We start from the raw sequence: 15,809 nt of genomic DNA, 5'->3' as shown, positions 1-15,809 counted from the left end.
GTGCCAGTTTGTGAATGGAAGGCAGAGCCGGGAAACGTGAGTGGTAAGGATCCAAACCTGTGCAGGACTGTGCTCTAATGTGTTCTGTGTTTCAGTGAGCGGCAGCAAGGATAAAGTTGAGAGAGACGAGAGACGCAGGAGAGAGGTCTGAGCTGCACAGAGATGTGTGTGTGCTCACGTGTGGATATGTGTGCAGAGTGAGATAAAATCATTGAAAAGCTACAGAACTAGTGAAGGAAAATAAAGAATCCTTTTTTTTTTATTTGTCCCAAGCCTGCCTCCCATCTCCTCATTTCCCTCTGAACCGAAGAGAAGTGTTACACCTGCATATACTTATACATGGCCAAATGTGTGTGGACACCTGACCATCACCATATGTGGGTCTACTTGCTGCTGCTACTGTTGGGGGAAGCCTAGTTCGCGGCCCAACAGTTTCCCCTAATGGCCGTCACTATCCAATACCAGGGACAAAAGCATAGAATGCAGCCGGTGGTTAGTCCCCACCTAACGCATTCACTGAATCTAGGGACAAATTGGCTGGCATTTCAGATGTTGTTGAGGGGAATGGGTGATGGGTCAGACTGAGGATGGGTCAGATGTGAGAATGGATCCTGCAGCATTGTAGCATGTTGTGGGATGTGTGCAGCATTGGCTGGGGAGGCGTTGCCTGGGCTGTCAACATCAGCTCTGCATCAGGAGGACACAGAGGATGGGGAGGGCCCTGCCCACTGCCCTTTGGTTGAATTCCCCTCGGGGATTTCCATCTGGAGCAGACAAGAGATGAAACCCTCAGGCATGCCTTCAACCAAGCGAAAGTAAATGATGGTCAGCAAGTTCAGCCCAACGTTGCGCTCTCCTTTAACTATTTCATGATTATTGAAATTATTCCAAGTGAAGCAGGACACTCAAACAAAAGAAGACATGACCCAGTTATCAGTCCCAAAGAGCCGTCGGGAAATGTTACTCCAGGCGGGGAAGTTAACAAGTTAATCCAATGGCGGGGCACTTAGGGGAGGACAAAAAACTGAACCTACTTATGGCCCATTTCTATTGTCTGGGTATTAGCAGCGATGTTCGCTGGTGGTGTGTGGCATGTCGCAAATGTCAGCTGCTGAATCCACCGGCCACCCCAAAAGCGCCTTTACACCCCCTTCCATTGATCAAGGTCCCCTTTAAAAGAATTGGTATGGACCTCATTGGGACATTGGAACGAACTGCATGAGGGCATCGCTTTCTGTTGGTCCCGGTGGATTATGCAATGCGATACCCTGAAGCAATGCTTCTTTGCAACACCTCAGCACACAGTATTGGAGGAACTCTTCAAAATTAGCTCCAATTACAAGTGCATCAATCCCGGCTGTATAATGGGGCTACATTAGTTTTCACTGGGAGACAAGGTGCTTGTATTATTACCCACATAAAACTCCAACGTACTCGTCAAGTGGGAAAGGGCCCTTCGAGGTCACACAGCAAGTCAGGAACATCGACTATATGGTAAGGCGAACGTATGAAGGAAGAGTGCAGCAGATATAGCACCTCAATCTCCTTAAACTGTGGAGAGAGGAGGTCCCTGTGGCTTTGGTGATGGTCGTTCTAGAGAGGGAAGAGCTAGGACCAGAGGTGAATCTAAAACAGGTGGCTCAATCCACCCCGGTCCCTTGTGGAGCCTACTTCTCACCATCCCAAATCAGGTTGGCAGGCTGGCAAACCTCAAAATCAAAGGTTGCCAAGTTGCAGGAGGAATTTTCAGATGTGTTTTTGACTCTACCCGTTCACACTAATCTCCTAGAACACCACATTGTGATGGTGATCTTGAGATGGGTGGTGGTATGCAGCCACCCCTATCATTTACCTGAACACAAAAAAACAGGTGGTGTGGGAGGAGCTCAAGGCCATGCTCGACATGGGGGTAATCGAGGAGTCCCACAGTGACTGAGCCAGTCTGGTGGTCCTGGTTCTCAAGGCAGACAGTTCAGTCTGGTTCTGTGTGGACCCGTGTAGAAAGGTCAACAGGGTGTTGAAATTTGATGCATACCCAATGCCCCGCTTTGACGAACTGCTTGATCAGTTAGGTGCAGCTCACTTTTACTTGACACTGGATTTGACAAAGGGTTAATGGCAGATCCCTTTGACTCCCATGTGTCAGGAAAAAATGGCTTTTACCACAGCATGAAGCTTACACCAATTTGTGACCCTTCCTTTTGGGTTGTGTGGAGCCCCAGAGACATTCCAGAGACTGTTGGACAGGATCCTCCACCCACATGCTGCCTACGACGCTGCCTATCTAGATGACATCATTATTTATAGTAATGATTGGCAGTGACACAATCAGAATCTAAGGATTGTTCTGAGATCATTGAGATGGACAGGACTCACAGCAAACCCAAAGAAGTGTGCAATTGGGCGGGTGGAAGTATGGTATCTGGGCTTCCACTTGGGTCATGGGCAGGGGCATCCCCAGATTGACTGTAGCAAAAAAGACTGTAGCAATTGCGGCCTGCCTGAGACCCAAGACCAAAAAGGAGGTGAGACATTTCCTGGGGCTGGCTGGCTATTATCGTAGGTTTGTGCCTAATTATTCAGATGTCTGCAGCCAGGAAAGGTGAGTGGTAAGGATCTACACCTGTGCAGGATTGCTCTAACATATGTTCTGGATAAAGTTGGGAGAGACGAGAGATGTGGGAGAGAGAGAGCTGAGCTGCACAGAGCTGTGTGTGCGTGTGTGTGGATATGTGTGCAGTCCACAAGCCTGTCCCAAGCCTGCCTGCCACCGAAGAGAAGTGTACATCTGCATATACTGTATGTATACACTACATGGCCAAAAGTATGTGGACACCTAACACCATATGTGGGTCTTCCCCAAACTGTTGCCACAAAGTTGGAAGCACACAATTGTATAGGATGTCTTTGTATGCTGTAGCATTACAATTTCCCTTCTCTGGAACTAAGGGACCCAAACATGTTCCACAGCCATGCTCCGAAATCTAGTGGAAAGCCTTCCCAGAAGAGTGGAGGTTTTTATAACAGAAAAGGGATACTAAATCTGGAATGTGATGTTCAAAATGCACATATGGGTGTGATGGTCAGGTGTCCACAACTTTTGTCCATATAGTGTGTCTACAGTCAGGTCCATAAATATTTGGACACTGACAAAGTTATTGTTATTTTAGCTGTCTACCACAGTATGTTGGAGTTGACATTAAGATTCAAGATACAAAGCGTTTATTGTCATGTGCACAGTGAGGAAACCAAGTTTCCCTGAACAATGAAATTCTTCCTTTGCTGTCCACATTGAATACCAAGATAACAGAAACTATATAGAAATAAAAAATAAAAACAGACATGCGCATACATAAAAACAAACATAATAAAGTGTAGACTATGTTACAGAAGTAGAAATATAGATTATATATATAGAAATATAGACTATGTACATCTGTATGTGTGAGTGTGCAATGTTGACTTGTGCATATGAAGTATATCTCTATGTGCAATATTGACCTATGTACAAAACAATACAATACAAATACAAAAACAAAAACAATAGTACAGTAGCCTGTAGTAAACTGAGTGCAACTACACAATAACAATAGCAGCTGTCACATTTAACAATGTGCAAATCGAAATGAAGCTTCTTGATAAGAAGTAGCAGCAATAACATTTACAAATGTGCAAATTGGGCTGTAGCAGTTCAGTCCACCTAATCTATGAGATGTGTGAGACTAGTCTGTGTCCACTGGCTACCCATTTAGAAGTCTAATGGCTGAGGGGAAGAAGGAGTTCCTTAGTCTGGAGGTTCTGCATTTCACACTCCTGTACCTCCGTCCGGAGGGCAGGAGTGTGAACAGTCTGCATTGTGGGTGGTTTGGGTCCTTAAGGATGGAGGCAGCTCTCCTGTGGACTCTGCGGTGGTAAATAGTCTGCAGAAAGGGCAGTGGAGTCCTGATGATCTTCTCAGCAGTCCTCACCACTCTCTGCATACGTTTGCGATCCCTCACTGTAGTGCTGCCATACAGCTGTAGAAGTTGTTGAGGATCTTAGGCGACATGCCAAACTTCCTCAGCCTCCTCAGGAAGTACAGCCGCTGTTGTGCTTTCTTAACCAGCTGGGTGGTGTTGAGTGTCCAGGTGAGGTCCTCGCTGATGTGGACCCCCAAATATTTAAAGCTGCTTACCCTCTCCACTTCAAGCTCTGAGATAAACAGTGGCTGGTGAGTTCTCCTCTCTTTCTTCATGTCCACAATCATCTCCTTTGTTTTGTCCGTGTTGAGGGTGAGGTTGTTGTCCTCACACCATGTCACAAGACTGGCCACCTCCCTCCTGTAGGCCGCTTCATCTCCGCCAGTGATCCGTCATATCACTGCGGTGACGTCGGCGAACTTCACGATGATGTTGTCCTTGTGGGAGGCGACACAGTCATGTGTGAACAGTGTGTAGAGGATGGGACTGAGAACACACCCCTGTGGGGTGCCAATGTTTGTTATGATGGTGTCTGAAGTCCTATTTCCAATCCTGACAGACTGCGGTCTGCCAGTCAGGAAATCTAGGAGCCAGTCGCAGAGTGTGAGTGTAGTCCAAGTGCAAACAGTTTGTGGGTGAGTTTATGGGGGATGACCGTGTTGAAGGCAGAACTGTAGTCGATAAAGAGCATCCTGATGTAGGTGTCCTTATCTTCCAGATGAGAGAGAGAAATATGGAGGGCAGCAGCAATGGCATCTGATGTGGACCTGTTGGTCCGGTATGCAACGATTAAATAATGAATCAAATCAGGTGAACGGTGTAGGAATTACTGTTCTTTAAGAGACCACAAGTAGGAAAGTCTCACTCTGAATGCACTCTAGTTCACACTTTGTATTTTTGCGCATGCTTTCTAGTTTTGACTCTCATTTTGATTCTCTGAAAGATTCTCTTGAGGTTTTTTATTCTGTTTTTTTCCCAAGAAAGTCTGTTTGCTAATCACCATTGCATTATAACCTGTTGTAATAAAGTCTGCCTGCACTTGCAATGATCTCTACTACCTGACAAGTTTAAAGGAGCATCTGCTTTTTTCAAAGGATAAAATCCAGCATCACCAGTATCAAGGGCCATAGTGGAGAAACGATAAACATTGTTTTTGTTCCAGAGAATATCTTTGACTACTCTGATCACTAGGGGTCAACATAAGGATCACATTCCGATGACCATAATGGGCTGCTCCCCTTCCAAAGGTCAATTCTTTGCTTGAATCTACAATCATCAAGACAAAGCTCTGCAGTTTGAATAATAAGAAAATAACAGTGATCACCTTATGAGCCAAACAGAGCCTCCTGAAGTACTGATTGACAATGAAGAGAAGGTCCTACTGGTGATGAATATAGCAGTAAAACCCAAAATCAGAGGTGTTTGACACAAGACAGAAGTCCTGTGTTTCTCAGTGTCCAGAAGCATCAATGCAGACAGTATTTTTACTCCCCAGCTCTCTGAATATCTTAGAAACCTGTCCTAATGGATAGGATTTTGTGGACAAAAGCCACCCAGAGCAGGACAATGACTAGCCAATTGGGGATAAAGATAAAGAGAAAGATGAAGTAATTTGTCTTTTCCAGCACTCTCAAAAATTATTCATTTGTGTCATTCCACTGACATTTTAGCCAAGACTGTAGTGCTCAGCATGAATTTCTTTGTTTTGCAGTTTTGTGTGTATTTTTCTACCCCTCTGTGTTAACTATCTTCACCCATGTTAAATAGTCATTGTGTTTACCTGTGTTCTGCCTATTTAAACCCTGTTTTGTGTTCAGTTCCTGGCTCAGTCTGGGGTCTCCTAGCCTTTTATTATGTTTGGAAGATTTGTCACTTACCTGTCTTTTTCATACTGTACCTTTGCTTGGATCTGTATTTGCTCTTTTTTATTTTGTGCTATAGACTGGCCACTCCCAAGGGAGATTACAAGCTACTTGCCTGCCCCAGACCTTCAGCAGAAGCACCCCCTTACAGGCCCACTCTTACTGACAACCAACTATTGTTATCTAGTGTCACATAGCCCCACTACCAGGACAGTGAAGCTACCACTTTAAACAATAAGAGGTAATTGCTTCCTTTACTACTACCATAGAGGGTGGTATGTTCAGCAGAATGTACCACTAGAACAGTACTGCCCTCCCTGCAGGACACTTACATCAGACAAATCAGAACATTATCAAGGACGCTTCCCTCCCTAGCAATGGTCTTTTGACTGCTAAAGTCAGGCAAATGCCTCTACAGACACATGGCCAATACATAAAAGCTCAGAAGGAGCTCCTTCCCACAAGCCATCAGGATCATGAACTCACACAAGTACTTTAAGATACCTGCACACAAATACATTCACTCTCAGGTTTTTTCAAGCACATTGCACATCATAGTATTCTGCAACCAGGTCCCAGCACCTGGTTGTCTACTACATACTGTAAGAAATTACAGAATCTGCTGGACAAGTGGGTTTTGATCTGATGGGATCTCAACCCACATTGTAGGGCTGATAAGCTGTTACAGCAAATGTCCCAATCATCATAGTCTCAAAAAAGGTCTGGCCTCAGTTTCCCATGTATACCAGGAATCCCCACTTAAATCAGGAAGTTGATGAAATCATAGGATGGAAATGGTTGTAGATTTAAAAGGACCGTCTCAGTCAAAAAAAAAAAAAAAATACCAGTGTTTGCATATGGGTAATAATTCCTGTTCAAGAAGTATACAGTTCCCTCCAAAAGTATTGGAATGGCAGGGCCAATCCTTTTGTTTTTGCTATACATTGTGGACATTTGGGTTTGTGATCAAAAGAGGAATATGAGATGATAGACTTTCATTTCCATTCATTTCCTAATATTTTCATCTAGATGTGTTAAAAATAACCAGGTCACTAATGTGACCAGGTGATTTTTTTTTTCTAATCTTCAACTATCCAGTTTCTATAAGCCTGTGTCCACTGTAGTCTCAGATTCCTGTTCATGGCTGACAGGAGTGGAACCCAGTGTGGTCTTCTGCTGTTGTAGCCCATCCAACTCAAGGTTAGATGTTTTGTGCATGCTGAGATGCTTTTTTGCTCACCATGGTTGTAAAGAGTGATTATTTAAGTTACTATATCCTTCCTGGCAGCTCAAACCAATCTGGCGATTTTCCTCAGACCTCTTTTTTCAACAAGGCGTTTTCCCTAACAGAACTGTTGCTCACTCAGTGTTTTTTGTATTTCGCACCACTCTATGTAAACTCTAGAGACTGATGTGTGTGAAAATCCCACAAGATCAGTAGGTTCTGAAATACTCAAACCAGCCCCCCTGGTACCAACAAGCATGCCATGATAAAAGTCACAGGGATCACACTTTTTCTTCATTCTGATGTGTGATGTGAACATTAACTGAACCTCTTGACCTGTATCCGCATGATTTTTGTGCTGCTGCCACATGATTGGCTGATTAGATAACTGCATGAATGTGCAGGTGTACAGGTGTTCCTGATAAAGTGGACGGTAAGTGTGTATTAGTATACGCATTAGTTATTACTAGTATTACATATTAGTAGTAATTACAATGAAGAATGTAAACCAACAGCCACCTTGTTTTTTTATGAGATTAGCCTCTTACATGTGCACTTTATTCTTTTAGTGTGGCCATCTGTACATCCTAAGACCAAGGATCTCCAATCCTCCTTTATCCTCTCAATCACTTGTCTATTCGAAGGCACAGCATAGATGAGAATGCACTGGTTCTATTCTTAGGTGAATACGAACTGGAAAAAACTCTTAATAAAGAACACCCAGACTAAAATCACAGCCTAAGGCATAGGGATTTTGGCAGATTTAAATAATTTAAAGGCGCATCGTTTTTTTTCAAAGGATAAAATCCAATAACAGCAAGAAGACAGCATCAGTGGGCATGGTGGAGAAAGCATAAACATTATTAAGGACTTGCTATTTTTGTTCTAGAGAACATCATTGACTACGCTGAGCACTACATCAACAGAAGGATAACATTCTGATCATCGTAATGGGCTGCTCACCTTCCAGTGGTCAACTCCTTGCTGGAATCTATAACCACCAAGACAAAGCTCTGCAGTTTGGATCATATGAAAGCAACAGTCATCACTTCTCTGGTGGGACAGAAATTAAGAGCCAAGCACAGACAGAAACAGTTTCCAGTGGACTAAGTTTATTACAAGAAGAACACACTGCTGTACAACTCCAAGGTAAAAGACCCACAGTTTGTGATATAGTTAGGGCAAGTGTAGATATAGGAGAGACGCAAGGGGAATTACTGACAAAAGTAAATACAGACAGAAAGGATGACAGAAAGATGAAAAATAATGGATGCAAAAGAAGCAGGCACAGAGAGAGACAGCAGGAAACTGTGTACATGCAGTCAAACTTAGATCTTCCACAAGCCATGGTAAAAGCTCACGAGGCAGCCTATGCTTATCTAAACCATAATATACCTAAATATGAATCCCTCTTAGGGCTCTTGGAAAAAGCAACACAGACCCAACTTTCTTTACAGCCTATGGTCACCTTATTAGCATTACAGTATGAGGAGATAAACCAGGCCTTAGATGAAATTGCAACTGAGGGAGAGCAGATGCTAGAAATACATGGAAACCGCATGGCCTTGCCAGCTGCACAAAATGATGTTCTGCTAAACCCAGACATAAAAGAAGCTGAGAGCAACTCAACTGAAGGTTCTCCAGACCTGCTGCAGCATATGCTTCATCACTTGATTAAAAAAATGACTTTAGTAGGGGATTCTGTAAAAGGGCTGGGGGACACATCCTTAGAAGAAACAGGTGACTACTTTGGCACACTCTCCCAATTGCTGGCAGAAAAGCTGGGGGCAAAGAGAGCAGCGGAGTTGCGTTTGAAACAGGTATTGGCTTGTGTGGAATCATATGCCTTGAGAAAGCTGAATTCAGAAGACTCTGCTCTGCACAGTGAGGACAGTGGCATTGGTGTAGAGAAGGAGTGCCACAATGGTTCAGTGGGTTGTTGCAGCCACCAGGAGAGCTCTGGATCAGGAGCTAGAACTCAGTCATCATATGGTTGTCCTGAGGGCAGTTTACCAGATCAGCGCTATGTTAATGAGGATGAAAATGATGATGATGTTGACAAAGATACTGATGCTGAAGATAGCAATGATGATGAAGCGCTAAAACATGAGCAGGGGAGCAAAACTGATATGATGGACAGAAAGATATCTAATTGGTCTCAGGCAGACCCTAGTCAGTATCCAGTCCAAGTCAATCTGGAGAACAAGAGGCCAACCAATTATACTTTTGAATGTAGTGATCAAAAAGAGAGAAACATCAGGCAGCCCAAAACTGCAGATGATTCGTCTGTGTCTTGTCACAGACATTTTAATTTATGGGGTGCAAAGCGGTCACGATCAGCAGATTTTTTATGTATAAGAGTGAATGACTATATGGTACAAGGGCAGAATAGATTTCCAAATGATAACCAAAAACCTGAATGGATTACTAAAAGACAGAATCCATCACAATTTTATTGTCTCCAAGATGGGAATAATGGGCCATTTAAGCCTGGGCTAATACCAAGCTTAACTCCTGCCTTTACACCTGTACCCCCTGGCAAAAATGCCGTCAGACGACTCATTAATACATTTAGCCAAGGGGTTTGTCATAGTTCCAACCAAAAACCCCTTATTGGGCCCAAAAGATTTAGAGGAAGGAAAAGGAGCTTTTTGCCTATAATAACCAATTGCGGGTCAGGTGTTTCCACCAATGGCAACAACAACAGTTATCCACTTGACCAGCAACTCTCAGAGAGACCTGATAATATAGATGTGAACAGCCTTCCACCTCCTCCTCCTGAAGTACTAATGGACAACTCCTTTGAGAAAAATGAAGGTCCTACTGGTGATGAATATGGAAGCGAAACCCAAAATCAGAGGTGTTCAACACAAAGACAGAAGTCCTGTGTTTCTCAGTGTCCACGAGCATCAATGCAAACAGTATCTTTACTCCCCAGCCAGGATAGTATTTCAATGGGCTCCCTGAATATCTCAGAAACCTGTCCTAATGGACAGGATTTTGTGGATGAAACCCATCCAGAGCAGGACAGTGACCAGCCAATTGGGGATAAAGACAAAGATAAAGCAATTGGCCTTTTCCAGCACTCTCAAACAATCAATCATTTGTGTCATTCCACTGGCATTTTAGCAAATTTAGGCCCAGGGGATGAGGGTAATATCAAGTATATATCTGAGAGGTTGGGACAAACAGTAAAACTGGGAAACAGGGACTCAAGTGAAGGAGAAGGATCAACCCTTTATGCTAACAGCCACCCTCCAATTACTCCACCAGTCTCCAGAGCTCGAATCCCACCCTCAAGTTATTCTACATGCCATAGAGTTCCAAGTCCTACTGCTTTACCTCCATCCCCTACCCGTCCTGTCATTGGTCAGGGGGAAACATCCACATCCTCATTTACTTCTCAAATCCAGACATCGACCAGGAGATACAGTGATGATGCAAATGGCTTCATGACTGCCTCTAGTTCAATGTCATTTTATGATGCTCGCTCTGTGTTTTGTCAAGTGAACCAATCAGCGTCCCTGTCTGTCAAGCCTTTCTGTAGATCCACACTACCAAGACCATGGGGAGAGTCAAAGCTCTCCAAAGAGAGACTACAAGCTACTTGCCTGCCCCAGACTTTCATAAGAAGCATCCCTTACAGGCCCACTCTTACTGACCACCGACTATTGTTACCTAGCGTCACACAGCCCCACTACAAGGACAGTGAATCTACCACTTCAAACGATAAGAGGTAATTGCTTCACTTACTGTTTCAGTAACAGACAGTGTGAATTGTAATTATTTGTGTGACAGAATGTGCATAATATCAAATTACCTACAAAAATGCAAATGAAAGATTATGTGATCACACAAATTCCAGCTCTCTGTTAGCTGTATCTTGACCCGACTGTGTAACATTAGTCTGCATATCAATTCAAGTGGATTTTTATTGTCGTTTATCTATATACAGTAGCTTGCATACATTGGAATGAAATGTAATTTCTCCAGTACCATGGTGCAACACATAAAAGTACAATAGCACAGTGCACAGATCTACATAATAGTACAGATACATGACAGTGTGAGACGAGTGCAAAAAAATGAACTAAGTTTTAATATTTATATTTTTATTTTTACTTAGGCAGCTCACAGGTGTTCATAAGAGTTTTATATTAATAATTTAAATTAATAATTTAAAATGAATAATTAAAATGAAAGCAATCTATTTCCTTTATTTCCATAAACAAATTATGAGATTATGGTTGAAATACCTGTTATTCAGTAGGAGGAAAATATGTAAAACAACCTTTGCATACTACTTACAGTATTATTACTTGCTGTTATGTGTCATATGATTCCATTTACTCATTTAGAGACAGCCAGTAAAGCACTATCATTACCATAAATGAAAAAGGGCTTCTGTTCCTGCAAGAAGCCAGTTTGTTGGAAACTGGTATGAGAAAGTAGAGGCTAAACAAGACACTCATAACTAGTCAATTACAGAAAGTTGTCCCAAATCTGACAGTTAATCTTTATAATAGTACAAATTAATTCCAAACCATATACATTTCATGTTAGTTTAATATATTTTTTCTATTGAAAAACCGTTACAAAATTGCCAAAATATTATTTTTATTAGCAAGTTATCTTTATTATCTAGCTCAAAAGTTTGCATCTCCATTGACACTGACAAGCTTAGTATTTTTTATGTGCCTCATTCAGGTGTCTAATAACTTAAGAGAGCTAACACATGATTACATAATTAAGTCCTCTTTACCGGTATGAAAGTTTTAAACAGGCAATACCACAAGCAGTCAAATTAGGAGTCAGTACAGAATCAGGAAAACAGCTATCACAAGGCCTAAAACTGAAAATACTGCCCTTTAACACAGCTGGAAAAGGGTATAAAAGGAGACCTCATTACTAACAGTGAAAACCATCATTAATAAATAAATATACAAAGATTGAATAGAAAGAGCTGAAAAATAACAAAAAATAAAGAGGCAGCCTTGCCATTATGTGACACACCTGAAAGCTTATTTAAAAAAAAAAAAAAGGCTAGTATAGTGTTCATACTAAGTGTTGTAGTGTAATAGCTTCAAACAGTAACCTAGTGACAACTAAATTATCTGTCAATGGATGACATAATTAAGATAGTTTTGTGAGATTCATACACATTATAAGAGATGAATATGAAAAAGTAATTCTTAATTACATGATGATAACAGCAGATATTTTCCTTTCGTATTTTGATTATACAAAAATCAAGACAGTTTCGGTTACTAAAATTCTCTGCATAACTGAAATCTTTTATAGACACAATGCTCTGAGGTACTTTCAAAATTGCTTGTAAACAGTTTTGAACTTGCTAACTGAACATACAGTATAGATGGACAGCAGTGGAGCAACAAAACCCCCCCTTGACATTATCTTAATGCTATTAATAAGATTAGTGCAGTTCAGTCTAATCCCACTAGATTAAGAACTCTTTCTCTCTCTCTCTCTCTCTCTCTCATTGCTGAACCATTGGTCTGTTTTCTTTCCTGATCACCTATAATAATGTATTGCATTCTTAAATAGGCAAGACAGTGCAACTGAGACACTCACAATCTTGTTTAAATTTTTTTTTTTTTAAATAAAAAAAAAACTGAAATGATAAAAAAAAATTGTGAAACAATTTGGATGTATATCAGCAGCCTTATGGCTATGAAGTATCTTCAAAATTATATCACAAATATAGTTGCCTTGATTTACTACTCATATATATCAGCACCACATATCTCAAAATTCCAGTCCCACTACTGTCTCTTCTCTCTTCCAGGAAAGAATATGTAGCTGAAACAGACCAGTGCTCGAAGCAGGAAATCCTAGTGAGCTGCTCGGTGTTTGGTCCACAGGAGGCCGAGGCCAACGTTATGGATAAAATGGATTAAAGCATTTTCTTTTTTTGTAACCTCTCTTCAGAAGAGAGAGCTAATTCTGAGAGGGGACACTGGAAAGTATTTCAAAATTATCTGGAGACAGCTTACAGATGAAACACTGTCCAGAATTAAATATACATTTTGCTAACAATTAAACTATACATATATAAATTGCTGTTGTTTATATTTTAATCTTTTTTTGACCTTGTGATATTTTCCTTTAGTTACATTAAAATATTTATCTAAATATTGATAGTTATTTTTAGTTGAATAATTCAAATACATCATGATGGTAGATACTAAAATGTGTTGCAGTATCTTGTTACTGCAAAATTCTTAGAAATTTCAAATGGTTTGTTTCCTTGTTATGATAATGCAGTTGTATATTTTTATGAAATTTTGAATCATGTAGAAATGTCTGTCACAATTGTGTATCACTGTTTATCATTTATCGGTATTGCTTTGTGGCTTTAGTCTTCACATATAATACAGAAAACTTGTCTAAATCGGGTGCTACGGGGCTCAGCACTTCGTGTGTACTAAAGCACTGTATAGGGACCGTTGTCCAAGAGGACAATATGTATCGCTTAGTGGAAACAAGTGCAGGAGCGGAGTGGACAAGGAAGGGCACGCTGGCCGCCAAACAGCTCCTCCAAAAATGAGCACCTCACTCAGGGCATGAACCAGTTAGGTTGTGCACACCACACCGTAGCGCTAGCCACCAGGCTACATCCAGGGATAGTAGATGTGAGGGTAGTAGTGTTTATGTGACACTGTGAGGGATCAGAAATTTGGGAGCTCCAGAGCCTATGGCTCAACACGAAAGCACCACAGTGAGGCGGGGAACAACAACTCAAAATGGCCTTATCATTGGCCGAACTTAAAGGCACCAAATGATAAAGGAGCAATTCCTTTTCTTTCTAAACCTCAATATTCCCTTCTCTACTTCTAAATCTCAGTATACTCTTCTCTACTTCTAAACCTCAATATTTTCTTCTCTAATTCTAAACCTCAAATTACCAACCAGAGTAACGTGAAGGTGCTCTGTTACCTGGCACAGATCTATGTCTGCACACGGAGTGAGGCATTCAGAGGGCTTATAAAGAGGCACAGCCAGGTCCATCGGTAAGCCATGGACCCAGACCACATGTTGCAGGAGGAACTTAACTGTCTCCATGCAGAGGAATGAACGTACAGGCCTTCAAGAAACGATCCACAATGGCCAGTATAACTGCCATCCCCTGGGATGTCGGCAGACCTGTAACAAAGTCCAAAGTACGATGGGACCATGGGCGAGAGGGTATGGGCAGGGGATGAAGCAAGTCAGGTGGGTGTGTGTGGGGCTCCTTGTTTTAAGCACAGACCTGAGAGGTTGCCACATAGGCCCGGACATCCTTATCCATATTGGGCCACTAAAAGTGTTGGCGCAAAAACTCCAGGGTTCTGACATCCCCGGGATGCCCAGCAAATGGGGATGTATGACCCCAAGAAAGAGCCTGAGGTCGTACAGTCTGAGGTCTGGCTTCTGACAGAGAGCATTGCAGATGGCTTCCTCCAGGCCCCAGCGCAAAGGAGCCGCAGCTACAGGGGGAGGGAATTATAGGCTGGTGGGTGGGTTCCCAAGAGTGTAGGTCAGGCGCTTGGACTCCTGAATGTAGGCCAGGTTTTTATGGTCTGTCTAAATAATAAACCGGTGCTTGGCACCCTCCAGCCAGTGCCTCCACTCCTGCAATGCCAACTTTACAGCCAGGAGTTTGTGGTCCCCAGTGTCATAATTCCTTTCAGGCCAAGTCAGACGGTGGGAAAAGTATGCGCATTGGTGAAATTTCTAGCTCTGAACGTTGGGAGAAGACTGCACCTACTCCTATATTCAAGCCGTTGACCTCCACTATGAACTGAGCCTCAGGGTCAGGCATACACAGCACAGGAGCTGATGTCAACCATCCCTTCAAGGTTTCAAATGCCTGCTGTGCCTCCCTCATCCACTTAAAACTGGCCAGGGACTTCTTGGTCAGTGCGCTGAGGGGAGCTGCCAGGGTGCTAAATTTCCGAATGAAGCGTTAGAAAAAATTTGTAAACCCCAAGACGCGCTGTCATATCCACTGTGCCATATCCAATACACTTAAATTCCTTTGTCCTGCGAGCTTCACATCCATTCACCCATGTTACGGCCCTGCTAAGTTCAGGCTCTGGCCTAGGGGAATAATGCAGGCTTAGTAACATGAGTTGGAGATAGATGATGAAAAGCTGGATTGGTGGGGAATGAAGAGACTTTGGAACTAGGGTATACTTACAGTGTTTATTTCAATATACACAGATATATTTATAAGTGTCTTCTCTGTGAATACATAATATTCACAGAGAAGGCACTTTGTAAAGCAGCTTTAATAAGTGGCAAGTTGAAGGGACAACCAGTGTAGCAGGTGGTCCCCTAGGGAGAGCACTAGACTGCACCAAAGGAAAAAACATAAGATACACTTCTACACCCTACTCTGGATTCACCCTCTTACCTAACTACCAAGAAAATACTAGCTACTACTTTACCTTAAACCTCTACAAAATACAAGGATTGGTACCTGTCCACTTACCTAGTGTGTCTAGACAGGGAAATTCCTGCATGAGGGTTATGTATGTGCACGCACATGGTGACCTGTTCATCCTCCCTAGGGTTGCACCACGTGATGTTGTTTTGTGCAGTGTTCAGTGATGAGTTAGATAATACAACACTAACATAGCAAACATTATCACGACATAGGCAAACAGAACAAATAGCAGAAACAGTTAGTGCAAAGCAAAGAACAGCACAGAAGTGCAGCAAAGCACACAGATGGTACATGGGTACATGCCCACATGAGAG

General features: G+C 42.3%; 1 protein-coding gene across 1 annotated transcript; it reads left to right on the top strand.

Annotated features, from left to right (window-relative positions):
- The first annotated feature begins 7,566 nt into the window (after positions 1-7,566).
- pcare2 (photoreceptor cilium actin regulator 2) lies at positions 7,567-13,124 on the top strand. The gene is made up of 2 exons (XM_053242272.1): positions 7,567-10,782; positions 12,853-13,124. Exons 1-2 carry the CDS (start codon positions 7,997-7,999, stop codon positions 12,962-12,964), a joined length of 2,898 nt encoding a protein of 965 aa, XP_053098247.1. The 5' UTR covers positions 7,567-7,996; the 3' UTR covers positions 12,965-13,124.
- The last annotated feature ends 2,685 nt before the right edge of the window (positions 13,125-15,809 follow it).

Source organism: Pangasianodon hypophthalmus, chromosome 19, assembly GCF_027358585.1.
Source record: "Pangasianodon hypophthalmus isolate fPanHyp1 chromosome 19, fPanHyp1.pri, whole genome shotgun sequence".
In the NCBI taxonomy this organism is placed as follows: domain Eukaryota; kingdom Metazoa; phylum Chordata; class Actinopteri; order Siluriformes; family Pangasiidae; genus Pangasianodon; species Pangasianodon hypophthalmus.
Note: the sequence above shows the minus strand (reverse complement) of the source record. Positions and strands in the feature narration are given on the sequence as shown.

Bases quoted from the DNA above. Each gene is read 5' to 3' on its own strand.
- pcare2 (XM_053242272.1), top strand. From the start codon at position 7,997: ATGGGCTGCTCACCTTCCAGTGGTCAACTCCTTGCTGGAATCTATAAC. The intron at 10,783-12,852 runs GTAATTGCTTCA...TCTCTCTTCCAG, and splicing joins ACCACTTCAAACGATAAGAG to GAAAGAATATGTAGCTGAAA.